The sequence below is a fragment of the Haemorhous mexicanus genome, chromosome 3 (genome assembly GCF_027477595.1).
Source record: "Haemorhous mexicanus isolate bHaeMex1 chromosome 3, bHaeMex1.pri, whole genome shotgun sequence".
Classification (NCBI taxonomy): Eukaryota; Metazoa; Chordata; class Aves; order Passeriformes; family Fringillidae; genus Haemorhous; species Haemorhous mexicanus.
In genome coordinates this window covers 42,914,072-42,941,771 of record NC_082343.1, presented here as the reverse complement: position 1 = coordinate 42,941,771, position 27,700 = coordinate 42,914,072, and the positions used below count along the sequence as shown (strand labels likewise).

Sequence of the window (27,700 nt, the reverse complement as noted above, 5' to 3'; positions counted from 1 at the left end):
TGCTGCTTTCTGTGCAGCCCACGACATCGCTGTGGAGAGCCAGGAAGCAGCCCCGGGTGGCCGTGGTGAGGGGACAGCGGCTGCCGCCGCCGGCCCGCCGCGCTCTGCGGGCGACCGAGGGCTGTCCCGCCCGGCCTCCCGTCAGCGGCGGCGCTGCCCTGGTTACGGGCCGGGCCGGGCCGGGTGCGCCGGGGTCGGGGCCGGGGCCGGGGTCGGGGCCGGGGCCGGGGCCGGGGCCGGGGCCGGGGCCGGGGCCGGGGCTCTCCGCCTGCCAGCGGGAGTGAGCCCCGACGGGGCCGTGAGCCGTGGGCCCCCGCGGGCAGACGCAGCCGGCGGGGGAAGGAGGCCCCGGCGGTCCGGCTCTGCCGCGGGGCCGTTCACAGCCGCAGGATGGAGCGCTCCGGGGCCGGCTGCTCCTCTGGAGGAAGCCGCCATCCTGCCGTTGTCTGCGAGAAACATTTGTTTAAAGGCAAACTGCCGGAGCCGCTCTTTCAGCTGGCGTGCAGACACCATCACTGCGCTTTCCCTGTGAGTCGCAATGGGTTGTGCGTCTGGAACACAGCCACTGCTCAGGTAAAGCTAGAACCCTTGGTAGGCTGCTACTTTAAGCTAATTTATAAATAAAATATCTGAGGGTAATGTAGAAGTGTCAGGTTTCACTTCAATGCTGGAAGGGTACTAGCATTTTTATGAACTTTTTTACTGTGATAAGAATAAAATAAGCTGTTGTGGTGGGTTGGCCCTGGCTGGCAGCTAAACCATTACCCAGTCTCCCGCTGACTCCTTCCCAGCAGGGTAGGGGAGAGCATAGGATGGGAAAAAGTGAGAAGTCACAGGTAGATTCAAAGGTAGTTTAATGAGTGAAGGGAAGAGAGAGAAAAAAGCTGTACCAAGGCACCCCGTACAACCAGACTAATCCCAGTAGAGGCTTTGAGCAATCTTAGAGTCAATGTCCCAGGCCCTCAACACCTTCTTGCATGCAATAGCCCAGTTCTATTGCTGAGCACATCATCATATAGTGGGGAATATCCCCTTGCCAGTTCAGCAAACGGAAATATTTGTTCCAGCTATGTCCCCTCCCAACCTCTTAAGCATCTTCAGCTCGTTATTGGGATGGGGAAACTGAGAAAAAGTGGGAAAAAAGAGAAGGCCTCAATGCTGTGCAAATAGCATTTGGCAACAGCCAAAACATTGCTGTGTTATCATCACTGTTTTTGTCACAAAATTCAAAGCATTTTGCCATGCAAGCTGCTATGAAAAAAGTTAACTCCACCACAGCCAAACCAATACAGTTGCATTGTAATTTAGGTGATTTTGAAGCTGTAAATAAAAATTAATAATTGTCCCATTTGTAATTTTATATGATTCATAATCTTTGTTTGAAGTTATTAATTTAACTCTTCTTTATCTACATTTGTCAGCCATTATATTTGTCAGGGCATCATTACTCAATTTCTGCACTGTCGTTTGGAAGCAAAATCAATCCACTTCTTGTCTGCTCTGCCTCTCATGAACGTGTGATAGTGTGGAATCTTGATGAATGTACGCAGAAAGTGCAAGAAGGTAGAGTATTGCTTATATAATATATATGTGTCATCTGTATGAACAAAGAAGTGATGCAAAGGCAGCCATTCACCACCAATCACTCAGACCAGTGTCCAGCCACTTTCTGAGCAGCAGCAACCTTGGAAGGCCACCCAACACCTCCTTTTCTCCCACTGCTCCTTCTATAACAAGACTGTTTTATTTCTGAGAAGCACTCCTCAGACACTCAGATTCAGCAGCAGGAACAGCCATAATAATGCTGTGCTTCTCTCTTGCTCTTCTTCGGCAATGCCGAGTTGAACCAGGCCGGCAGCACGGCCCGTCCTGTCATTGTCACAGCCACCGGCGCCGGGAGGCGGCGGCCCCGCGGCGATGCTGAGCTGCGTCCGGAGCTGGCCGAGGTGCTGTGCTGTTCGCCTCGGAGCGAACAGAGAAGCGCTGCAGAGGCAGTGACGCTCTGCCACTGTGGAATAAAATGGACAGAAGAAAAATTAATCATCGCAGTACTGCATAATTAAACATGCAATGCCAAAGTACTTCCTTTTCTGGAATACTTGTGGAACTAGTGTTTTGTATCCGTTTTTGTGTGTGTGCGTGAGAGAGACCAATGCAAGTATCTGATTTGGGAGAAGAGTGCATGAGTGAAAGAGCATTGTGGTGACATAGCGCACAGAAAATAGGAATTTTAGTGTCCTGACCACCATCTTGGTTTGGAGCCTCAACCAATGGCATTGAATTCTAGGGACCAGTGCTAACCTCTCTGAAAGCTTAAATTCATTGTAAAGTAGAAGAATAATGAAAGAAAGAAAAAAACAAAGCAAGATCCCCAGAGTCATGATTCACTGGATTCCCAGTGGCAGTCTGTCCCCTTTTGGTGACAATATTTAAAGTTGCATGGCATTGTCCCACACTATAGAAAGTTTCCTCCTTGTTATCTATATTTAGAGGTTTGCCGATGACTTAATGTGAGGGACTTCTCTTGTACTCTGCTCCAGTTTGAATTTGCAAATCTGTATAATATGAAAATTAATGTTGTGAAGAAAACAACAATATCAGTGCTTTTTATAAATAAAGGTCAGTATTAAATTTTAATCCATGTAAGAGTAACATAGACAATGAAAGGATACTTCAGGAACTGGGAATAAAATGGGACTATGAATTTGGAGGAAATTGGAAGATAGGATAGAAAGTAGCAGAGAGATAAAGAATGTGTGTAATTTTGATACAAAGGCATTCAGCATCCAGATTGTCTGCTGCTTGATTTTTTCATTTTCTCTCCATCTACAGGCTCTTCAGCTGTAGAGACTTTGTCTCCACAGTCTGTCCTCTGCACATTCTTGGCACGTTTTCTCATATTATTTCTTATAAACTGTGTCAAAGTAGTTAAGGAATTCTTCATGTGACCTTGACCTGTTAATCAATTGTAAAAAGACTCCACAGCATCTAATATGAAAGCCTGAAAGGACACCTGTAGTTGTGCTTGTATTCTAGGTAATTTGTTCCCTATGAAATCCTATAATTTAATGATATATCCAAAGTATCCTCACATCATTAAAGGCAGCACTATAAAATAGGGATCAGCAGAAACCAATCTGCTTGAACCAGTGAGATGACCATAATGAAATCATGAAGACAGGATAGAAACATGACCTGTTTTCAGATCCAGTCTTATCTGACTCTGTAATGATATTTAGTGGTGTACTTTCTCTTTCAGCCTCTTCCCACAGAAAAATTAAAAGCAGAAAAGAAAAATCCTCTTTACTTTTTGGCTGAGTGACTGGCACATTCTCCCAGAAGAAGTATTTTTCAAAGCAGTGTTTTGCTGGGCTTCAGTTAGGATTTCTTACCTCCAAAATGGACATGGCACTAGTGGGTTCCATAGGCACATCACCCTACTCCAAAAATCCTTTCCTTTGCAATCTTCAATGGAAGCAAGAAAGCATGATTTGATGGGAATTATTAATACCATAAGGAGTGACAGACATGTCTAGGCAACAGGGCAGATGGAGGAATTCTGATGGTCCATAGTTCTCTGCTTTTTTCCCCAATACCCTGGTGTATGTAAACAGTGTGTTTTTCTGTACATATCCCTGACAGAAACTGGAACAGCTCTGTGGTTAGTAACTGCTATGCAAAGTTTCTAAGAATCTCACTGCACCAGATTTTTATATTTCATTGAGTCTCATTAACAATACAATTGCTGCAGGGTTTACACCTCGAGGAATTGTTATAGGAACTCTTTTGGGAATGGTGCTTCATATAAGATTTAGTCCAGATGATCAACAAGTGGCAGTATGTGCTGGAAATCAGATCTACATGTTAAGTGCAAAGGTGAGATAGCATTCTTTGGAGCCGTGGTACTGGTGTTTCTTTTACTTATTCACTTTCAAATAAAATCATGATACAAAAATGTTAGTAAAATTAAGCAAAAACAATAATTTTGTGGCATAAAAAAGGTAGGAACTGGTACTTGATAATGCATCATATGTCAGATAGAAGGCTATGTTTAAAGAGTTGAAATGAAACAGTATCTCAATAATTTAAAAGTAGAAAATATTCTTAGGTCATCTGAAAGACTGTTCCAGTATCATTCAGTCTGAAGAAGCAAAAGTAATGTATAGTGGCTTTGCCAGCAGGATGGTATACAGAGCTTCAGTTTCAGTAAGAGAAATCTTACTGAGTTATATTTTAAAAACAAATTTGACAATATTTAGCAAGATTGATTAATTATTAAAACACCTAATTGTCAATTTTATGTTGAAGTCCATTCTGTTTTTATTTTTGACTTGATTAATCACAGAATGAAGCTGTACTAGCTGAATTGGATGGACATTTGGCTCCGGTGACTGCCGCTGAGTTTTGCACATGGGAAAAAAGTATGCTCATATCAGTGTCAGAAGACAGAACCTTTAAGGCAAGGAAACTGTAGAAATGAACTTTAAAAAGAATAATTTAGTGAATATGGGAAGTATTCTTATTTATTCCCCTTTAAATATGTTCTGAAGATTAAGTAAAAAATATCTTTGACTTTATGGAGATAAGGACATTGTTCTTCGAATTGCTTGGGAAATTATAACAAAAATTAATTACTTTTTTTTAAAAGAACAATGCAGCTTTTGTATATTCAAAACTTTCCACACTGAAGTATTAACTTCAGTGATTATTATCATCTGGCAAATAGAAGTAAAATATTGTGACCAACTTGGCTGTAACTGAAGTGTTTCAAGTATGTTGAGCTGAAGGAAAACATTTCCCTATGATTCTGCTGATATAAATTTGAATTTTCCTTTTTGGGATTATTGGACTGGGTTACTGTGTGCAATGCACCCCTCCCCTCTTTTGTTTTCTTTTTTGTGTATACCTTTTCATAAATTTAGCTAACATCACTGAGAGATCAACCTAAGAAAAATTGATACTTTGTGTACCCATATCATGTGAGTTTGCCCTTTTTCACCAGACATGATTACCAGTTGGACAAAACCCTTCATAAATGGAAACAGACAGGTGCTGAAAAAAATTCTTTTCTAAGAACATCACTTTCAATGCTTGCATTTCTCTGTTTTCACTATGTGATGGTTGTTAAAAGTTGTGTTTTCAGTAGATACCTATCTTTATTATTTTTAATTTTTTTAATCCAAAGGTGTGGGACTATTCTACCAGCCAGTTAATATATCAGTCAGGAATAATAACAGGTAATTTTTCTATTTTTAAATGTATTTTTCCATAGAAAAAGCCTCCTCTATAAATAATAATTTATGAATATTATAGAAGTTTGGGGCTGATTTAGTGAAAACAATTCTTGTAGACAAGGTAGCAGTAAACATACTATCCTTTAAAGCCAACAGTAAATAGTTTTTCCTTTAAAGTCTGCTTCCCAGTGGATAGTTTTAGTGTGCTTTCATAAACAAGTCTCTAAACCATGCCACAGCAGCTTGGGTGACAGGGTGCATGAAACCACTGCAATAGCAGCATTGATGATGGGCAGTCCAGAGACCTGGAAACAGAAAGCACTCAGCAGCACAAAGGCTGAGGCACACAAAGCTCTGTGCAACCATGACAACTGCAGTAAGGGCTTTTTCCACCTGTCTTTATAAAGAAGATTCAGTTTTGAATTGTGTATTTCAATTAAATATCTGATTTATGCCTACTCTAGAAATGCTTATATCATTCTTTTTTGAGCAGCATTTCCTTTGCTAAGTCTGCTAATTGATGAAGAAAACAAACAGATTATCACAGGATGTGCTGAGGGACAGGTAAGAATTGTTCATTAAACTCAGTCTCTTTGTCAAGAATCAGCTAGTATTGATGCTTCTGTCTATATGAAAGGTTCACAAGCTGCCTAAGTTTTTTGAATTGTTAAAAGACTTATTTTAGTAAGCATAATTCAGTGCTTTTAGTGTAAACCATAAATGGAGAATAAGGCCTCTATTACAACTGAAAGGCCTCTATTATTCCTGAAAACCAGAAAAACTTTTAAGAGCACAATAAATGATTATGTAAGAAGAGCACTCTGAAAGGCTATAAATATATCTGTTTTGAAAGAAAAAAGGTGAAAAATAAGGTTCTCCTATTTTGGCCAAAAAAAGAAATGCACAGCAATTAAATGAAAGAGGCTATGATTTCAGCATGTGAGAATTCTAATAAAAATGTGGTAAATATGAATATCCATTTCATCACTTCTTTAATGGTAAGAATATATTTACGTGATAATTCCCAGATGTTTTTCTTCAGTCTTACTGTTCAGTAATCCTGAAGAAAATTAAAGCTTTAAATGTAGTGGTGTCTAAAATGAGAAAGGTATAAATGAAATTAATGACCCCTATGACCCAGTGAGCAATTACAAGCATGTTAGCTGTGATTTTTAATTGTGGGAAGTAGTCTATAAGGAGCTTTTTTCAAAACACATAAACATGTGGGAATAAGTTGCCCAGCTCAAACTGATCATTGCTGCTTTTGCTAATTTTGAATATATTATCTTTGATTATCTTTAACAGTCTTAGGGATACATTTAATTGGAGTTCTTGTCCAAGGTGAGATGCCATGCACAAAAGTTCACTAATTACGTCTATGGTTTTAAATATTGGATCTTTAGTTTGTATTCATGTAAGCTTTATCTTTAGTGTCAAAAGGTTATTGCAATTGCTTTTTCTTTTTCTTGCAGCTTTGGAGCTTCAGTTTAATCAGTGATCATAATTACCGTTGTGTAGCACATATCGACCTAAAGAAAGAGCAAGAGAAATTCTGTAATAAAGTGTGGAAATCTGGCAAAGAGATAGGTAACACAATGCTCCTAGAATGCTCTTTATGGTATAGTCTAGTTACTGGCTGCTGAGTGTGTTCTTTTTTTACCATGATAATTTATTGTAAGTGGTAGACTTATGAGTCTTAGACTGTGATATGGAATTCTTACTGAAGCTGATATGTATTTGGGTATTGGTGTACCTAGAAGGAATAATGCATGTATGTTTGTAATAAATTCCTGACCAGTGCATTTGTTCATGAAACATTGCATCATGTGCACTATTAAGTATTTCTTTTGATTAATTCATTGTCCTCAGTGAGAACAGAATCAGTGCCTAAAAATTAATCCCTTGTCAAAACAGAGTACTATTTCTCAGTTGCCTTTGAAGTTCCTATGATTCTCTTTTTTTGCTTTTTTTTTTTTTTTTTTTTAAATCTATATCAGTGCCTTCATAATATTATATTTGTCTGGCTGTGATATTTCTAGTGTTGTAACATGGAGTACATAGAAGTCTTTGAAGACTGCCCTGGTAACCCCAGCAGGGTGATTCCCTGGTATCAGACTGGTTTGATCATTCCCTTGCTGTGCCTAGGGATGGCCATGAGTAGGTGACAGCCTTGGTACAATGGGAGGTCACCGTCTCCCTGATGAGGTGCAGACTCCTTTCCCCTCAGCACTGCTGTGGCTTTCCTAGGGAAAGGGAAACCTGGTTTTCCTTACTTGGTCTTCTTCTGGATCAATGACTGTTGAATTCTTATGTCCTTAGTGGTCCAGCTTCCTGAAGTCCTAATAATCCTGAAGTCCTACCCTAATGAGAAAGACTGCTACATTTCTTGTTATTATTTTAAATCTATGGATCTAACTTTCATGTTTGAAAGAGAGTGATGCAATATCTGTATCTAATGCTGAATTTGATGCTGGTAGTTTCTGAGTGTGAATTACACGTGCAGAATGGATTGAAGACTCCTTGGGAACAGGGAACTGAGGTGGATTTTTATCTTGCTTTTGGATTATGTTGTAACTTTAGTCTAAAGACAATTTTTAGGCTAAGTGGAAATGTACTCAGCATATTTAAGGATTGTTGGAATTTGATTTTCTGTGTCATTTCTTGAGATGAAAACACCTAAAATCTGCAAACTCATTTTCAGTTCATTAGTAGGATCTTTGGATTTTGTCTCTAGGTATGTGAAAAAACCTCACTATAATAATTGTGAGGAAAACTGGCTCTTAGGAAATATCCATCTTTTGAAATAGAAGTTTCTTGAGTGTGGTCTTAGTTTTTCACGACTACTACAAATTCTTTCTTGAATCCTGTCTGTTTCCCTTATTTCATAGTATTTTGATAGCTGGTATTGTTGACTTTCTTAGGTGAAGGGCAAAATAATTCCAAGCTTTGCAAAACAGACAACATGAGACCAGAAGGATCAGTGGAAACATCATTGCCTATCCTCTTAATTGAGCATTGTGACTTTTTTGTGTGTTTCCATAATGAAGAAAACATGTAAGTCCTTTAAAATATCACCTAGTATTTGAGTCAAATTTATTTCTCGGAGTTCCTATTGGTTCTTGGATTTTTTTCATGGCAGATTTGTATTTTTTGAAAGATGCAGTAGGAAAATCAAATAACAGTTTTAGTGATCTGCAAGTTTTAGTGTCCTACTCTTAGGATGATAATGTGCACAAGCTGATACAAAGTTAAAACTGGGTTTTATTCTGAAAAATAATTTTATAAAAATGTCATTGAGAATATCCATGTAACATCTATTGATACCAGCTGATCAGGGAAGATGAGCTAAAAAGTAATTAATAAATCAAAATTTTTTTCAGTTTGCTTTCCTAAAGAAATATCTGATGCAGCCACTGTGTGACTGTGTCAGTTTGTCTTCCAAGTTTAAATAATATTTGAACTACATAACCTGCTCCACTCAAACTTCTGCCAGATGTTTCAGAACATGATGTTTTTACTCTTTCCCATGGAATTGGTTAGCCAGGTAGAATAAATTCTTACATTGCATTTCTTTTCTGAAGAGAAGTTTAACCATATTATCAGGCACCTGGAGATCTGTTCAGGACACTACCACAAGATCTGTCTCAAAACACCACCTGTTCGTGTTGTAATTTATGATTGTCACCTGTATAAATTTCTCAGCCACACCATGTTTTAGAAAACTCTTGTACTAACCTTTGCTCTGTGGTTGATTATTCGTATGGAACTGATTAATCTCTGGTTAGATATATAAATAACTTTTGATGAACAAAGAAGAAAAGTATCCAGCAGTACTGGACAATTTTGGTTGTCTTTATGTTAATTTAAGTAATTATTGACAGTTATTTTCATGATCTCTGCATATTTAGAAGTACCACCATTGAGAGAAGGGCAGTAGTGATTTTGAAGATGCACATCTCAGCCATATTTTAATGCAGTGACAGCACTTGAAGATCAGATGATGAATTATTACAGTCTGTCTTATTGCTTGTATAATGCCACTCTCAAAGCATCAACGCTTTGCCTTCATCGCAGTTGTAAGTTTGATTTGAACAGCAGCACGTCTTTAAAGATGACAAGGTTTCTGGCAATAAAGAATCCACCATGTCCCTAGTGAAGGAACTGACTCGTTCAATTTTGCTTCTAATCTGAATTGCTCTCTTTTCATATACAGGATTTTAGTATGTTTTTCACTCTGATAATCCAGTACCCGCCACTCTCATGTTCTCTCCTTGGACAGCAAATTACAGCTCATGAACAAGTTACCTCTGCTCTTCTGGATAAAATAGATTGTACCTTGTAGAAGTCTGTTTTGTGTAACATTTTTAACATTTGCCTTTGGAAATTTCTGAAACTCAGTCTCATTTATTTTTCAATCCCCTTTGGGGACATGGTTGCCTGAAATGGATCCACAGTAATAGATTATTTGAAATAATTTTCTGAATTGAGAAAACATCACTTTCCCATTCCAACCTGTTACTGCTACACAACGTACATCTTAGGTCTATTTGTTCTTTCAGATATCACATTGCAGTTGAAGGTTTTGTTCTGCTTATAAAAACCATGGCCATTAAATTCTTACTAATAATTAAATTCCATTATATTTTGGGTTGAGAGGTTTGTGTTTATAAAAATTCTTTTCTATTTATTTTTTAAAAAGAGTGTGTTGGTTTTAGAAGGTGCTTCAGATTTGTCTGAACAATTGAGCAATCCCTCATATACTGCTTTTCCTGCCTGCAATGAAAAGCAACAATGAAACATTTTTGGAACACTGATGTCCAAAATTAGGCATCTCCCACTTTCCTAAGCTTTTTGACACTGAACAATCTCATTGCAATGGATTTTATTATTTTAAAGTTGGAGTTAGTTAAGCTTCCTGGATATATCACTTTGTAGTGTTCATAATAACTTGATAGTGACACTTTGCAAATTAAATCAGTCTGTTACTGCTGTAATGAAAGTAGTGCAAACCACAAATAAAATTATTCATATCATGTAAAAGTATCACAAACCAGAAATGAAACTGTCTATTCCAGCCTGCTTCTTAACAGATTTGACTGTCTACATTTGGGGCTTTATTTCTTTAATTTTTTTTTTTTTTTTTGGAATAAAGTTACAGCTTCATATTTTTCCATATCCTTACTTCAACCTTTGTGGTCTGATTTTAAATCAAACTAATAAGTCTACTGACTCCTATTTGAAAAAATTATTAAAATGTTGATGCCAATTTTTGTTTACTGTGACATCAAAAAATTTTTGGGTTTTTTTTGAGAATGACAACTGTTATTTTGTTAGGATTTTATCTTACGCTTGATAATATATTTCTTCTGTGAGGCTGTTAACTGAAATTAACAAATCTGTTGGTTTACTCTGTGGTGCTTGCAGAAGCTGGATTTCATTACCCAGCTGCAATAGTGCTGCCACTTAGCACAGGCTGAGACAGACATTACAGACTTGCCTGAGTTTTTTTCCCTTCCGTTTGTGCTGCCTTTTCTCTTTTACTTTAATTATGTAAAAACATACAGTGAATTTCCCTGTGTTTTGGGTGTTCATATAAGAGTGGTTAAAGTTAACTATGAGTGGATTTGTCTCTTGGTTTGAATTTTCTTTTTGTGTATGCAATGCTTTTACAGCATCTCCCAACTCTCACAAACCACAGTAACTTTTTGAAGAAAAGTATTTCCTGTGCAGTTTTGGATGTGCCGAGAAGCACTGACATGAATCAAGGATTGTGTTCTGCTCAAGGATTGTGAAAACTGCTCTCCAGTTTTCAAAACTTCACCAATTTCGCTTGAAACTTTGAGATACAAATTTGGGGAAAAAAAGCTTTAAATTTAGTATGTTTTTTCTATGTGTGCATTATTATTGTTGCACTGGGACTGGGCAATGAGAATTAAAAAACCTGATTTTGTTTGTTTTATGGTAGTAAGAAAAGCTTCTTTATCCTACTCATAGATATTTTTCTCCTTGTTTTAATAGATATTCTTCCCAGAATACTAGCTACTTTTGGATTGGAACCACTACTGGCTTGTTAATAATTAATTTGGCAAACTTTGAGTTAGAAGCTCTTTTATCTTACAGAGGTATGTTTAAAAGATACATGATTACATGGTAATGTGATTGCTTTTGTTACCTGACATAAATAATGTAAGAATTAGGTTGTGAAATAGCAGAATACAATAGAAACCAAATGTTTTTAAAAAAATGTTTTTTTCCTAATAGTTTTTGTATGTTTTCCTGGCCCTGGTGACTTTTCTCAGAAGACACGTTGTTGCTAGATCTGTGTAGTCTCTAGCTGTGAATTTTTATTCAATTTTGCAGTTCTTAAGTGTTAAATACAAGTAATTCTACTCCATTATAATTTGAGGGTAAAATAGAAGTATATACTCTAAAGACAATGGATTTGGGTCATGTCAAATTAGTATGAGTGATTTTTTTGTCTGTGTCTTAGAGATAGGGTTTTTTCTTGTGAAATGCAGGTATTATTTTATAGCACTTTTGATCTTCTTGGTAAAGATTACAGTGACCTCAGCATTTGGATTGCCAGATCATGTGCATTAACAAGGAAGGCAGCTAATGGAAAGGTGAGTATACAGTAAACATTGCTTTAATAAATATTAACAGTTACAGTTATTTTCAATAAATAGTTACACATTTTTCTAACAGATTAGTGCACAGATTTGTGTTATTTAATATGATTTACACAGTAATTTCTTTGAAGATGGTTGATTCTTCATTATGGAATCTGCTATTTTGAAGCTATCACGGGTTATATACAGTCTAAAGTGATTAATAAGGACCAGATGAATTGTTACAGTGTTCAGGGTGTACCTTGAATGTCAAGAATCACCACTGAAGAAGCAGAGGAAATCTTTTAAGGGAAAAAAACATATAAACATTGTTATACCTTGTTTCTCAAAAAAAAAGTTAGGATGTGCTACTTCTGAATCCTTCTAAAGGGTCTGTCAAAATTATTTGGGTTGAGAGAAAATTTCTGTTGAAAGTCACTAAAAGTGATTTTAAGAAAACTGAAGTAATTCTTATCTGTATGCTCCACTTTTGATATTGCAGTTTTCCTACAGATGTAAGCTCAGTCTAGGCTACATATTTAACATAGAAGGCTTCTGCTTTAGAGAAGGATTTTGTTTAAATTCAGCTCTTAGCATGTTCTTATCATGTTGAAGCCAATCTTTCTTCCATGTGTACTTCTTCTCACAACTCTTACTGCAGAATTGTCTCCAGTGTAGGTGGTGTTGGAATTTCCATCACTGTTACATATGTAAGTTTGTTAAAACACATTTAAGCAACATAGGCATATTTTTGAAGGATAGCTTTAAACACTCTAGCACCTAATGCTCTTCATGACTAAACCCATGGATATTTTTGATTAATTTTTATAAATTTAAGAAATTGATTTTATTTTTCATTATAAATGTATTATGTTTTGAACTTAAATTATTAAGTAAATGGAGTGTTAATTTACGGTGATTGCTGCAGGTTTTATGCTTGATTGCCTCGATGTTTGAAGATATGATTGCTGTGTTGGAAGTTAACCTTGCTGCATTGGTGAGAACTCAGCAGAGTGATTTTCTCCCATGTGGAAATGAGAAAAATCTATCAGTTATTGCCAGGTACAGAATTATTAAATGTTTTCTCTCCATGTTGGATGATGGATTTGTTTATCTGGCACTATAGTGTGTCATATGGTTTTCTGCACTACTGCTTGTTGACATGGTTTGATTTTACTTCTTTTCTTATCATGCTTTAGTTGTATTGAGAGGGAGAAATCACAGAATCACAGAATGGTTGAGTTTGGAAGGCACCTCTTCAGGTCTTCTTGTCCAACCACCCCACTCAAGCAGAGCCAGTTGCAGTCATTTGCCCATCACAATGTCCAAACAACTTTAGAATATGTCAATGGGGGGAGTTGCCACAACTTTTCTTGGCAGCCTGTGCCAGTGCTCAGTCACCTTCACAGTAAATAAGTGTTTCCTACTGTTCAGAGAGAACCTCCCGTGTTTCATTTTTTTGTGTATTGCCTCTTGTCCTGCTGCTGGGTTTGAGGCACAGAGCCTGGATCTAGAGTCTGTTTTACAGCCTGTACTGCATGGGCTTGTTCCTCCTCTGCTGCAGGACTTTGCCTTTCACATTGTTGAGCTCCACAAGGTTGCTGTCAGCCCATTTATACAGACAATAAATGTCTCCCTGGATGATAACACAACCTTCTCTTTAAGACACTCCTCTCAGCTTTGAGTCATCAGCAAACATGGTGAGAGTCACTCTGCTCTCTTACCCAGATTATTAATGCAGATGCTGAATGGAACTACTATACCCATGGAATCATATGGAATAGAGTTATAGCTTCTTATTTACTCCACTAGTTCCTGCTTTCCAGCTAGACTTTGATCATCACAGTCTGGGCCTGGTTGTTCATCTGGTTTTCAATCCAGCTCAATGTGTTCTCCTCCAGACCACAGTTCATCAGCTTCTCTGTGAGGTTCTTATGGGAGACAATGTGGAAAGTCTTACTGAAATCAAAGTAGGCAATATCCTCATATGCTCTCCCCTCACCTGCCAAGCCACTCATTTTATCACAGAAGTTTATCAAACTGATCAAGCATGACTTCCCCTTTGTTAATCCCTGCTGGTTATTACTTTCTTGTCCTTTATGTCCCTAGAAATAATTTATGAGAAAATGCTAACATTTTGAAGATGAAAAAACCCCTGAAATATACACTGAAATGCAAATTTCAGTGCTTAAAATAAAATCTTCAGTCAATATTCACAAAACTGGAATCCAGCATGTTAAAAGCAATGGTCTGTGAGTTGAGTCAGGGCCAAGGCTTGTCTGTGCTGCTGGGTATCTGAGATGTTAGCTGATCCACTATGCCAAACTTGTTTTTGTTAAAATCTCATTGCTATTGCACATGTACACACACACATGTAGACAAATAACTAAAAAGGAGTTTTGGCACCTTTTTCTAATCTGACATTTTTGTTCATTGCATTGATCAATTGTTTTTTTTTTAAAGGGGTACTTTATTGGCAAATTCTCCATTGTGTAAAGGTTTAAAGAAGAGCATGAAAGAACCTTCCAGTAAAACACTTGGTAAGTATAAACCAATTCTGAAATTAATTAATAAAGTTATATTTTTAATAACAGTAGCTGACTTCCAGCTGGCCTAATACAATCAGTAAGTTAATTTTTATTTTAAATATATGTTGCATTATATTTTTACTTTAGTAGGAAGAATTTTAGACTTCTGTTAAAATTTCAAATCGGACACATGCAATTGTAGTTAAAGTTATAGTTCTAAGTATTTTTCTTTTTTCAAAAACCATAGTCTGAGAATATTCTGTGAATTTTAAAAGTGTTAGAGTGTCAAAGGTTTACATTTTTGTAAGTAATTCTTTTTCCATAGCATGCAGTAACTTTCTTTATAATTTGTCATTTCTTACTTAACTTTGGTTATGAAATATACCAAACAGATGTTTTGCTATATTTTGTTATTCTAAAAAATCTTCTGCCAATACTGGATGTTTAGGAAGTTAATTTTTGTCTCAGTATTCTGCTGCTTAAAAAAAGGGATCTGATGTCCAGTTTCCATTGATGAACCTGTAACTTTTTTTGGTGAACCACAATAAAGTTCAAAAACTATTAAAATAAGTGTTTTCATCCTTACCATTTGCATGTATTGTGCCTGTTAGAATGTCAGAGGTTCTATCTCTAAGGTTTTATGGTATTTTCAGAATGCATCTGCAGAGTTTTATCTAGAATTCCAGGCTGCCTTGGACAGCCAGCATTGTCAGTTGTGCTGCCTTTGTTGACATCTCATGATCAGATAGAAAAGTGCTGTAATAAAATCCTTTGGTCTGTTAACGTGTGTGGTACTGGGAGCTTCTAAGGAAGGGCCTTTTTTGTCTCTCATTGCTGCTTTAAGAGAAAGGATAGTTAGTGGCATTTGATGGGACTTCTACCCTCAGCATGGGTAAATGTTTCCCAATGCATTTGGTTTTTTTCCTTGGAATATCAACAAAATTTCCCCCATTACAACATTTATTTGTTTAGTTTGTTTCTGCTGATATGAAATACTCAGTTTGGAGGTGAGGGGTGCCCATTGGGCTTCCTAGTACAGCACTGGGCATGCAGGCATTACCCATCACCTGAGCTGTGTAGGAACACAAATACTTATAGGTACCCACCAGTCAGCTGGTTAATGATCTTTAGATCCATTCCTTATTCCAAATATAGGCTGTGAATGCATTACAGCTAATGCATACAAAGTCTGAGCAGAGGCAGTTAGAAAACACATTTTCTAACTGAAATGAATGGTGAAAAAAGTGATTCAGAACAGTATTCTTGCAACTTCAAAGTTTAAAGAAGTTCCTACTTATTTATGTAATTGGAGTTAAGATGTTATACAATATAACAGTTCATATATCTTTCCTTTTCTCAGTAATCATTATTTTAGGGTGATTGGTCATTTATGTGTTTTGTAACATAAGGAAACATCAAGTATTTATATTGTGCAAAACTATCTACTTTCACTGTAAAAATATGTTAAAATTTTTTTAAGGTAAATTAAATTATTTTCCTACAGGAGTGAAGAACACAGTGAAGGATAAACCATTGGTTTTCCATAGTAAAATTAAGTCATCAGGATATACAGCAGCACCACGGTCAGTATAAATATTACTACTTTCCCTGTCTTATTGGTGTGTGATACTTTTTCACATAACTATGTAGTCTCATGATTGTGAAATTAATCACCTGTGAAAAATACTTATGATGATATCTAACAAAAGAATTTTAAAAACATATTGTAAACCAAAATGTTCACAGCTTCTGGTCATTGTCCAACTTCCTTTTGAAATCCATATTTGGCATCCTGATTCTTTCATCTGACTAGACTCTTGCTTTTTCAACTTGCAGAAAGTATTGTCTGAGAACTTTATTTGTATGAATTTTGACCTTCAAAATGTGCTATTCAACAAATAACTCACAGAAATCAATGTTCAAACTCAGACATTAGAATATTTGACATTTATATTGTCATCAAAGTCTACATTCTCTTATCTATTAACGTTACCCACAGACATAAATAGTAAGAAGGCAATAGGATTGCTTTTGTTTGAAAAAAGCTGTTTCTGCCATGCAAGGTTTAATATTTCATATAAGAGTGTATGTTTTGTCTCTCGTAGAATGGCCATGTTTGCTCCAAATACTAACCTGAAAAAAAAAGAGGCATCAAAGTGGAAGACCAGTTGTAAATGGTAGGTCATCTAATATCTCTGTTAAAGGAGGAACAAATTAAAACAAATTAAACAAAAATTTAAAATGCTTCTGTCATTGGAATGACAGAATGCCTCTGTCATTTTAAGTGAGGGTTGCCACTAGAACTAAGGCTTGGTAATTTTGATATAAAATTTATCACTTCAGCAAGTGATTTGGTTTATCAGACTGTGAATTAGACTTGAGTGCTTAATATAAAAGAAAATATGCATGTCTGTTTTCTTGGATTTGTGTTGGTAGGAAGAACAGGTGCTAAATATGGTTGGAAGCTAAGTCCCAACATGTTCTTAAGCTGCAGTTCTAGTTCAAAAAATAACTGAATGTGGCACCGGGAGAAGTGATTTCAGATCATGTCCCTCATTCACCCCTAAAATCTTGTTACCTAAAGTTGATTCAAACTTACTCCAATGGATTTAAACAGAGTATGTGTAATAGTACAAACTGACCAGTAGAATTTTTATCACTGGTCACAAAGAGCAAATGTTTTTCTAAAGCTGGCATTTTCATGTTAATTGGGGAATGAAATGTTAAATGAGCATATTGCACACATTTTTTTTTCTTTACTATTATATAGTCTTTCCTTTATGTAATATAAACCTGAAAGTAAAGAGTGATTGATGCCATAATTTTTCTCATTTAAAAAGAGCTGCTAAAGTGTTAAGAAACCCACTTAATAGCTCAAGACTAAGTTTTTGTAAACCTTGCACACATAGGAAGTCTTTACGTGAATACTTCAGATAATTTCAACTTTGGTTTAGCACTATTTTACAAAGGTTAAGCTACTTAATATTTAAAGTTTTGTGTGGGTTTTTATTTAAATTGCTTTTTTTTAAGTTAATATTGCATTTTGCCACTAGGTTTTTGTAAACAAGGTAGAGTTTACATTCTTTAAATACTTTTGTGACTTAAGAAATTATTTTTTTGCCAGACAATGCTAATTCTTGATCTTGTGGATTCACAACTCTTACTGGTAGGAGTAGCTTAAACATAACAATTTAAAATTAATTTGGCTCTCACATTGGCTTTGACATATTTTTTCCAGCAAATATTTATATAAAGATGTTTATAATAATTTCAAAGGCACATTTATTTCGTAACTGAAATGAAGATGTAATTGTTTCTTTCTTTCTTTCCTTTTTTGAAGTAAAAATAAAGAGTATCCATTGGAAAGTTATCCTCCAATCAAATATGAGAAAGAGATATCTGTTACTTGTAAACCAACCCCAATTTTTTGTGTTCAATATTCTGGTAAGTACAGGCTTTGTAAAAAGTGCAGTCGTGTCAGTGTGCAGAATGAAATCCAAAATTTGTGAGGCATAGTTTCTAAAGACAGGGGATTTAGTGTGGATAAATTCACAGAAAACTTTCTGGCAACACCACATACTGTTTGATCATAATTTTTTATCTTGCAAAACCATGCAAACCATTACAACATATGCAACAGGATTCTATTTCTGATTTTATGTCTTGTTTTCTTTTGAATTTATTCTTTGATTTTCCCACTACTACTTGAAAATTAAGAGTTCTTTCACTAAGGAATTTATTTTCTATCACATTTACTTAGTTTCATTAGGGTGTATTAGATACTGAAGTTCTGTTTCAAAATACTCATATTTCTTATATAAATATTGTTCAATTACTGTAAATTGAAATATTAAAAAAGGAATTCTCCTGTGTGATACAAAGAGAGGAATTTTTCCTAACTGCTTTGGATAAATGACTCTTGCAATATGTTTAGTCAATTCCAATGTAAATATGATTAAGCAGAAAACACTTCCTAGATTAGCAATCAAGCATTCTACCACATATATAATTAAGTCAATGTACACCCTGCAAGGCAAAATATTTTCAAAATATTTAAAAACTTAAATCTATGTAAGTGTTTTGAGGACAACAACTTTCATCCTCAGGAAATAAAAGCAATTAGATGCAATCAGTAACTTTGCTAAAATACATTCCAGCCATCTCTGTTCCCAAGAGTGTTTTGCTAGTACGTTGTAAGTATAAATCTTCTTTTAGTTTGAGGAAGAAACATCTTTCTCTCTTTTTCTCTTTGTCTCTTCCACACCCATGCATGCACACACAGGCTTAAGTAACCCCAGTTTAGCAAAAATTTCAGATTTTTTTTTCTGAGTTAAAAAATTTTGTTATTTAGAGAATATGTCAGGACAAGAAATGAATTTGCCAACAAAATTCTACCAAATTCTGCAACGCTAATTTGTGATGTTCATAAAAAGTAGTGTTAAACATATGAAATGAATATCTGGGTTTTGTTTTGTTGTAGTGACATACATGATTTTTATGATTAAAAGAGGCAGCATATTAGCTGCTTTTTACTTTCAGATGTAAATCATTAAATGCTCTTCTTTGTAGGGGATGGAGAGCTGCTGGCTTGTGGCCAGGCTGACAAAACTGTGCTGATATTCAATTCCAATCTCACTGATGTGCATAATGTTTTTTCAGGTAAATTTATGAATTATATTATAAAAGATGTGAGTTGAGTTGATGGTTGAGTGTAATCTAAAATGGCATGGATTCCACTCACATCACCCTGATAGCAAGAGAGAGGAAATACTGATGGTTCAAGATGAAAAATTTGTTTCTCTGATTGCTTAATTTTGTCCTAGAATTAAAGTGACTACCAGATGTTCCCATTTCTCAATTTTTTGTGGGGTAAGAAGCAATCTATGATGATATGTACTGAAATCTTCATAATGATGTATAATATGTATTACAATAATTAAAGAGAAAAAATAAAGGCAATATTTTGCAATAATAATGTGTGTGTATATTGTAGCAGTATGTTCTGGTATCTTATTAGCTAAAAATTGACTGTGATGACTTGGCAAAAGATGTATTTGCTTTGCAACTCCAGACTTCTGGAGAATAACCATTTAAACAAAGAGGGGCTATTCCTAAGAAGAAATCCAAAACTACAGAAGTGTATGCATGTGTAAACATGTATGCTTTTAAATGAGTCTTCAACACCAGATTATGTCTAAATTTCTACAGGAACAATCTCTTAAATTTTTAATAATTGTTAATAGTATGACTTTAAATCGGTCCTGTGACATGAATTTTCTCTGAAAGCTCATAATGGAAAATAAATGTTTTTTACTATTTCACCTAAACAAGTATTAAAACCAGATTTCTTAAAGATAATTTAGAGAATTATTTCTCAGTAAATAACTCTGAAAACTGATTTGTGGGAACAGTTTTCTTTTTGAGTAAGTTTCTTTATATTTAGTGTAAGAAGTGACATTAAGGAGGCAACATTACTGGCATTATCCTTCTTGTGTGAGGAAATTAATGAAAATATGCCTTGTGGACAGAGTCTTTTTTTCTACAATTGCAAGTTCTTAAGTTTTTCACTGACTTACTTCATTGATGCCTTTAATCATTTATGTCTTTTTTTTTTTTTTTAATAATGCACAAGTCTGAAAAGCACTGTAAACCACATTCTAACATGTATGCAGTTCTTTCCAAAAGCAACATAAATGTTGAACGCCAGGTAAAGTAATGCATGGGATTAGGAACCACAAACCATTGTTTGTTTCATTCATGTTGTTTTTTTGGGTTGCTCAGATTACTGTGCAGTCACCTGTTTACTTTCTACTTTTGATGTTCTTGATTTAGTACTGTCATAATATATGTGATAACCATGATGCATTATTCTTACTTAGAGCTGCAATCAATGGCAATGTAAAATTTTCTTTTTATCAAGAATGAAAATTGTATCTATTCTACTAAAAAAATTCAGTTTCGAGGCAGTATTAACATCTGAATATTGCTGCCTATCAAAAGTCATGGCAAGGTAGCATCAGAGGAATGGTATAACAGCAGTTTTGCTGTTAGCCTAATTTATTCAGTCTTGTTCCCTGAAGGGTTCAGTTACAGTTTTAAGTAGTTCTGCATTCTTCTTCAGTGGTGTCTCTTCAGGTGTCTGTGTCCTGTAGTGAAGTGCAGGTAATGTTGAACAGCTGTAAAGAGTTACAACCAACATGGCATTTCTGAAGAAGTCATTTTAAAAAACCAGCTGCTATTCTTCTCAATGTGCTCCAGGGCTGGGGAACCCTGAGTAATGCCTGTTTTGAATTTTACTGGGCTCTTTCAAGCCAGCTGGCATCTTCTTCACTGTGCTTTGGGACTGTGGGGCCTGGAGAGCAGAGATGCTTAAGCTTTTTTTGCGTGGCTCTTCCAATTTTCCAAACCTCACATTTTCCTAAAGTTTCTCAGGTTCCTTACTACTTTGGAAAACTGTTTCATATATTCTGTTGTGGTTTTCTCTTTTTTTTTTTTTTTGGTTGTTTGTTTGTTTGATTGGTTTTGTGTGTTTTTTTTTTCTTTAATGCAGATTATTCAAGACTTCCAAATATTTTTAGAAAATCAAAGCCTTTTAATAAATCTTTCTGTCATGAACAAAATAAGAATAATACTTACATCTGTATTTGTGCAGTACCTGTGCAGTTTTCAGGTGAAAACTCTACAGCTGTTTGGTAACTGGGAATTAAAATATGTCATTTATTAGACTTTCTGTAGACATATGTATACAAAATGAAATATCTCAATTGCTGTGATATATTTAATAGCCTTCCTGTAATTTAAAGGAAAATATATTTTTTTAATATAAAATTTACGTTGAGTAAAGATAAAATGTGCACAAGAGGGCAGCATAAGAACTTGGAATGTTTTAAGGCTAGATGAAATTCATCAGACTTCATCTGACAAATTGCAATAACATGCATCAAAGTCTGTAAAACTTGATTGGCATGTTCTGTTTTGATCTTTTTTATCAGCTTCAACATAAGGTTGGATCAAATTAATAATTTTAGCTTTTGACTATTGTTTCTGGCTTTTAAAATTCTTTCTTTGTAAGTTTACGATCTTGTTTTTAACAAGCCATTGAAGTGGCATACTCATTTTATTTATATGCCAAAAATAGCTAGCTCAGTAATAAAAGGTTAATAAAAAACCCCAAACTATTTCAACTGTTTTTTATGTCTTAAGGGGTTTTCAGACCAGGTTTAATATAAAATTTCATTATAATACAATACTCAGATTTTTTTCCAATACTGAATCTTTGCTTAAATTTAATTTCAAGGATATTTCTTGAAAGTGCTCTCCCAATAACTTTGAAATATTAGAGTTGGAATTATGTTTGTCTGTTGATTAATGAGAGATATTTTCCTTTGTTTTTTGGTGGAAGAAAATTTCAATGGCTGGTTTACTGTTACCAGTTTTAACCCAACCATTTGAAAACTGTACTTAGAATGTATTTTTTTGTTGTGTATAATTATATTAAAACAATACAAGTAAATCTAGAGAAATTTATTAATGCAAGACATTGTTATTTTATTAGGTCATGATGGTGCAGTTAACTCTGTTGGCTGGAGTCATGACAGGAAGTGGTTAGTTTCTGCATCAGAAGACAGAACTTTAAGGGTCTGGTCAGTCTGCAATAAGGAACCTGCCCTAATTCTGGTAACTGGAAACTTCCATTCATTTGGACACAGAGAACACTGTTTTGCACTTTCATCTATTTCTGTTTTAAAAGCTTTGTAGAAAGAACCAATTTCTAGAGCTACTGAGTGGTGACTCCCACTCCCATATAATGATCTGGATGATCTCCATTGACTCCAAATTAGGTTTTTCTCATGATAATTTAGGAAAAGAAAAAAATCAACCTTGTTAAAAAAAAAAAACAAACCTAGTGGACATGTCTGGAAGTTTGGGTTTTATTGTCTGATCTGTATGTAATATTTTCTTTGGCTCAGCTTTGCTTGACTTTAGTCCATTCCCCAATTCAAAAAGAAGTTCAGAGTATGAAGCTAGATTGTATTAGATTCAATTGACTACAGATATACTTACTGCCAGCTAATTTAAGCAGAATGAAATCTTTTTTTTTGAGAGTAAGAGACGTCAAAAATAGGAAGGGCCGCTATGTAGAGTTTAACCTCCTGGCCTATGATCAGGATGACAGGGAGGTTCTGCCTTAACACAAGGAATCTCAGACAAAAAATATTTATGTTTGAATCCATTCTTATTCCTTTATGTTTTAGGGTAAAGAGAAGTTCCATAAGACTGTATGCTTTGCACAGTTTTATTTTATAGATACATTTATATTGCTGTGTTGTGGAGCTGAATTTCATCTCTTAAGTTTCCATCTAGACACGACCAAGGATGACCTAAAACGGTGAGTTCATTAACAGACCAGTGAAAGTTCTTGTGAAGTTTGATCTGCAATTTTGTGTGATGTGAGGTGAGCTGAGGGGGAAAAATATTACAGAAAATAAAAAGCTGAACAAATAGTAAAAGCTACTTCCAAAATATCTTTGTTTTGAAGAAAGAACAAAAAGAATTAGGGCTACAACACTGAAGTCTTGATATTGTGAGTGGTATGTTCTGTCTGTTGATGATATTAGACAGTATTGGACTGCATCCTTAGATGGGAAAAGCTGGTCTATTTTCTTCCTCTATTTCCTTTGTAGTTTTGCTGCTGCACAGAAAAATATACTAAGCACAAGCTTAAATATGTTTAGGAATAGGAGTTCTTTCCTGGATTGAGGCATGAACCTGGTATGTGGAACTTCACTGAAATGTTAAATGGTCAGACAGAATTATGTCATAGTTTTCTTCCATAATCTGCTTACCTAGTTTGTTTTACTTGTTAATTCTTAGTTTATGGGGATATTAATAAACCAGTAAAAAGGTAACCCAATTTGCTAAAACATAAACTTCAATTTCTAAGAGATAAGAATGAATGTACAGTGTCCAGCTCAGTGTGTCCACAATACCTGCCTGAATTTTAAATGAGTTGCACTTTGAATTGAAGATATATAGGACAAGCACCAAATGCATTGTGTCAAAAAAATTTCTTAAACATGATAAAATTCCTTTTTTTTTTAAATAATGGGTACTCTTCTATATCCCCCTCCCTCTGTTACTTTGGTTCAGTTTTCTCATAACTTGTATTTGATGAATTTCAGTTTACTGTTAGTTGATTTGCTTTCTATGTGAAATTCTACCCATTCCATGCCCTGTGAGGTATTTGTCTGTGTAGCAGTCTGCAGTGTAGAAGCAAGGTACTTCAGCCAATTCAAACAATTGTTCTTGCATTTGGGAAAAACTTAACTGTTTTAATCAGCTTCTTTCAGCAGGGTAAATTGGACCAGAGGAAACTTCATACTGCCTTCATAGATTGTACCTATTTTATCAGTCAGCTTATTTAAAGTTAGCTTGGGTACATTTACTTAAAAATAGAGATAAATCATTTGCTCTTGATGTCTAGGGCAGTTTATTTTTTGGTTTATTTGAATAAAGTACTTGTGGAAACTACAAAAGATTCTTGGATTAAATTGCAATTCGCTGTACATTATCTTCTACTTCACCATCACTACTAAAGTGGTTCTGATGTCCATCTGAAAAGATCAGCAGATCATTGTTAGAAAATAACAATGAAAGGCAAAAACCAAGTCACTAAGCATTTTTCTTTTGAACAGATCTGGCTGACAACCATATTGCTTTTGTCAAATGATCTCAGTTTTGCAAACTTTTAGCATTGTTGGAAAGAAACAGTAATGATTCCTACAGCACGTCATGCATGGACTTTTGCACTTTCATTAGATAGATGTGCTAAAATGCAAGTATAATATTAACAGTTACACAGGAATTACTTTTACACTGTGCAGACAGTGTCCAGCAATGGCTAAAACCCTGGTGTGTTATCAATACTGTTTTGATCTCAAGTCTAAAGCACCATACAAGCCATATGAAGAAAATTAACTCTGCCCCAACCAGACCCAGTACAGTTGTTATTGACTCTGTATTCCTTAGGTGACTTCTATGAAAATCACACACTTCTTGCCCCACATATCCATATCCATGGAGTTTTGTTTTCTGTTTACTATAAGAATAGATCCATGTTGCCTATGTGGACATATTTCAGTAAACAGAAAGTTCTAATTATATTGAATAACTACACAGTTTTGTGTTGTCTAATAAAAAAGTCTGAAGCCATTTTTGAAGTTTTAGCATGTTTGCCACCTCTGCATGAAGCTGGCAGGTAACCCACAGGACCCTAAAAAGTTTTGTGTTTGTTGGGAAGCAAAATCTCTTCGGTACTGTGTGATCAGTCCCTTATTTTCCTCCTGTCTAAATGGAAATTATTCTTTCCTCACAATTTTCATTCTTTCCTCACTATTTTTTCCTCATTTTCTTCCTGATTGCCCTATCATCAGCTCATTAAATGCTACACTGAAACCAGTGGCCTGTCTGCTTTCTGAACATAGATACTTGACAGACTTTAATCTCTTCAACATTTTCAGTATGCATACAGGATTATTTTAGTGTTTCATGTTGATGGAAAATCACTCTTCTGTATATGAATATCATGGGTTGTTTTTCATCCAAATGAGTTTGGCTACCAAGTTTTTAACAGAGTTCAACAATAAGGCAAAAGATCTGTCACTTTAATTTTTAATAATGAAAGAAAGCATTTTGATTTGTTGTTCCAGTGGGAGTTTACAAACCATAACTAATTTCATTAACACAAGTGTTGATTTGATATTCTTTGCAGATACAAACAGAGGAGTGTTTGCAAATTGGTACAGAAATTTCCCATGACTTCGGCAATGGAGATTACCAGCCTTTCAGCAGTAAATGAATTCTATTCTTGTATCCTTTGTATTTCTTATTTTCTTTGTAGTTCTTTGGACTTAATGACATGAACATCTGCTAAAGTAAGTAGCATTTGATGATTTACTACTCCTTTTCTATTGGAGTAAAAAACTTGTAATTTTTTGTGATGTTGAACTTCATCTTTAGACATAAATTTTTAGTGCTGTAAGATATTTGGTGTTGCTCATAGAGCAATAAATACAATAGAGTTTATACATATGTTTATTTATCTGTATTTTTATCTGTCTATATGCTTTTGTTCCTTTAGATAAGTTTAACTTTAACACAGAGAACTGTACAGATATTGTACTTACAGCTGGCAGCAACCGAGCATTGGAAGTTTTTGACCTCAATGCAGGCTGCAGCGCAGCAGTGATACAGGAAGCTCATGTTAGATCAGTCCATCAGATCTGCCAAAATAAGGTATATACTTCATTGAATTTTATTTGTAGTAGCACTACAGCATCATCAACAAAGAAATCAGAGGCTAAAAGTAGAGTTTATAGTAATCGGTAAGTTTTTATATGTTGGGGAGGATGGGCAAGAAAATGAGGTGTGATAGGTCCATACAGATTTCATTTGTTCTCTAGTGTAAAGGAGGGAGCAGTGAGACTGATTGAATGCTCTTGCTATTAGAGAAGTGTTTATTATCTTTTGCCTTACTTGTGCTAGACTGTAATACTGTAGTTCAACAGGAATTTTTCCTTATGTAAGTGTTCTCTTCTGAAGCTCAGTCTGACACTGTGATTTATTCCGAAAATTTGGAAACAGCAATCAAAAAAAAAAAAAGTTTTTCAGTACTGCAATAGAATAGATGACTTAAAACCCCTCATCCTTGCTCTTCATTTTTTTCCTTGAAGACTGATTTGAGTGTTTGTAGTTTTTATGGTAGCATATGTTCTGGAATGCCTGCTGTGTTAGATCTGGTTGAATGTGGCGCTTCATTCCCAGTTGGAAAGTCCTTGCTTCTGTGGGTTTAAAACAGTCCTTGTTATTACTGTTGTAGAACTCTTTGTGGGTTTTCCTTATAGATGTGATCTGGTAAAACACTTAAAATTGTGCTAACTATTTCAGTACTGTTTGTAATACATCTAGGCTTAAAGTTCTGGCTTTTCTTTTTGCTGGGTCAGCTTAGTGCCTTCAGGTTATTTAATCAAGAAAACTCAAAAGCTATGGGCAAGTACTCACTTGGGAAAAAACCCTAGATGTATGTGGTATGTAGTAAAGAAAACTGACCATTTTGGGGGACAATTGTACATCAAGGTTCTCTATTTTTTTTTCAGTTATATAAGACTAGTACTTTAGATAAGTCAATAGGAAAATTACACATCAACTATTTTATTGCATTGGATAGTTTAAAGTTATTAGAGCAAATTAGACTTACAAAAATGTGCAGAATGCTGTGTGCAAACTGCATCCTTTAAGTATGGAACACACTGGAATCTAAGATTCTCTAGTGATGAGACATGGTTCAATGGAAACAAACCTGTGGAGGGGAACAGTTCATGCTGAAGATCCAGTGCCTACACCCCAAAATTTAGGAAGGCTTTCCTTTGGACTATTCCTTGTCTCATTGTGTGGACTAAATACTCATTTGTGATTGCAGTATATATATTCTTGAAGTGCATTTTCTAGTTCAGATTCATGCAAATCAGTTCTCATGTTCCAAGACTGTTTTGTGATTCCACTTGGATAATCGTTAAGTGGGCATAATCGTAAAATTTACTCTTTAAATGAATAAAAAAGAAAATATATTTTGAAGGTTGTGGGAGTTGATAGGGAAAGTATGTTCCAATTAAATGTTGGAGAAACGTGTTGGCAAATTATAAAACACATGGGATATCCTGGAAACCTAGATGATCAGCATGACGTTCTCTTATTTTTGATTCTAGACAAAAACAGCTGAAGCAAGTATATGTAATTTGCTGTGTAATGACTTTGATTTTAAATTTTTCTTTTGATCTGTTCTAGAGGTTGTTTGCAATTGCCAGAGTGTGTGAAATTCATCTCAGACTTCAGTGTTTTGATTAAGCTTGTTATAACAGTCCATTGCTTTTTGTGCTGAATTTTAAGAGACATAGTAAAATAAATTGATTGACATATGAAAATCATCTTCCTGTCTTAGAGTTTAGGAACATCTTAGATATCAAAATAGATGGCAATTTGAGATCAGATCACAAACATTCAGACCTTTACTGTTAATAATGCATTTGTAATGGTGCAAAACAGATTCTTTGAACAGAAAACTGTCATTGTGACCCACAAATATTTGGATGGTATTATGTTCTGCTAGCACAGTTATAGAGTACACTCATTTTCACAGAAACAGCAAAATTTTTAATTTTCTGTTCAGACCCTTTTGTTTCAAAATTCATTGGTCCATTAGTTAGGAAGTCTACTTGATGTGAATGAAGACTGAGAAATGTAATGGATAACTCTGAAGTTTCAGTCAGTTAAC

At 35.3% G+C, this 27,700-nt stretch overlaps 1 protein-coding gene across 1 annotated transcript in view; it reads left to right on the top strand.

Moving 5' to 3' along the window:
• Window positions 1-263: 263 nt before the first annotated feature.
• WDR27 (WD repeat domain 27) overlaps window positions 264-27,700 on the top strand; it is an 89,321-nt gene continuing 61,884 nt past the window's right edge. The window contains exons 1-20 of the mRNA XM_059841531.1: window positions 264-573; window positions 1,422-1,563; window positions 3,752-3,876; window positions 4,346-4,459; window positions 5,186-5,237; window positions 5,728-5,798; window positions 6,707-6,821; window positions 8,156-8,288; window positions 11,253-11,356; window positions 11,790-11,857; window positions 12,771-12,904; window positions 14,306-14,382; window positions 15,875-15,953; window positions 16,476-16,547; window positions 17,711-17,814; window positions 18,940-19,029; window positions 21,926-22,047; window positions 22,626-22,759; window positions 25,142-25,239; window positions 25,544-25,665. Coding sequence (XP_059697514.1) covers window positions 391-573; window positions 1,422-1,563; window positions 3,752-3,876; window positions 4,346-4,459; window positions 5,186-5,237; window positions 5,728-5,798; window positions 6,707-6,821; window positions 8,156-8,288; window positions 11,253-11,356; window positions 11,790-11,857; window positions 12,771-12,904; window positions 14,306-14,382; window positions 15,875-15,953; window positions 16,476-16,547; window positions 17,711-17,814; window positions 18,940-19,029; window positions 21,926-22,047; window positions 22,626-22,759; window positions 25,142-25,239; window positions 25,544-25,665 — 2,139 coding nt within the window. The 5' untranslated portion in view covers window positions 264-390. The remainder of the gene's footprint in view (window positions 574-1,421; window positions 1,564-3,751; window positions 3,877-4,345; window positions 4,460-5,185; window positions 5,238-5,727; window positions 5,799-6,706; window positions 6,822-8,155; window positions 8,289-11,252; window positions 11,357-11,789; window positions 11,858-12,770; window positions 12,905-14,305; window positions 14,383-15,874; window positions 15,954-16,475; window positions 16,548-17,710; window positions 17,815-18,939; window positions 19,030-21,925; window positions 22,048-22,625; window positions 22,760-25,141; window positions 25,240-25,543; window positions 25,666-27,700) is intronic.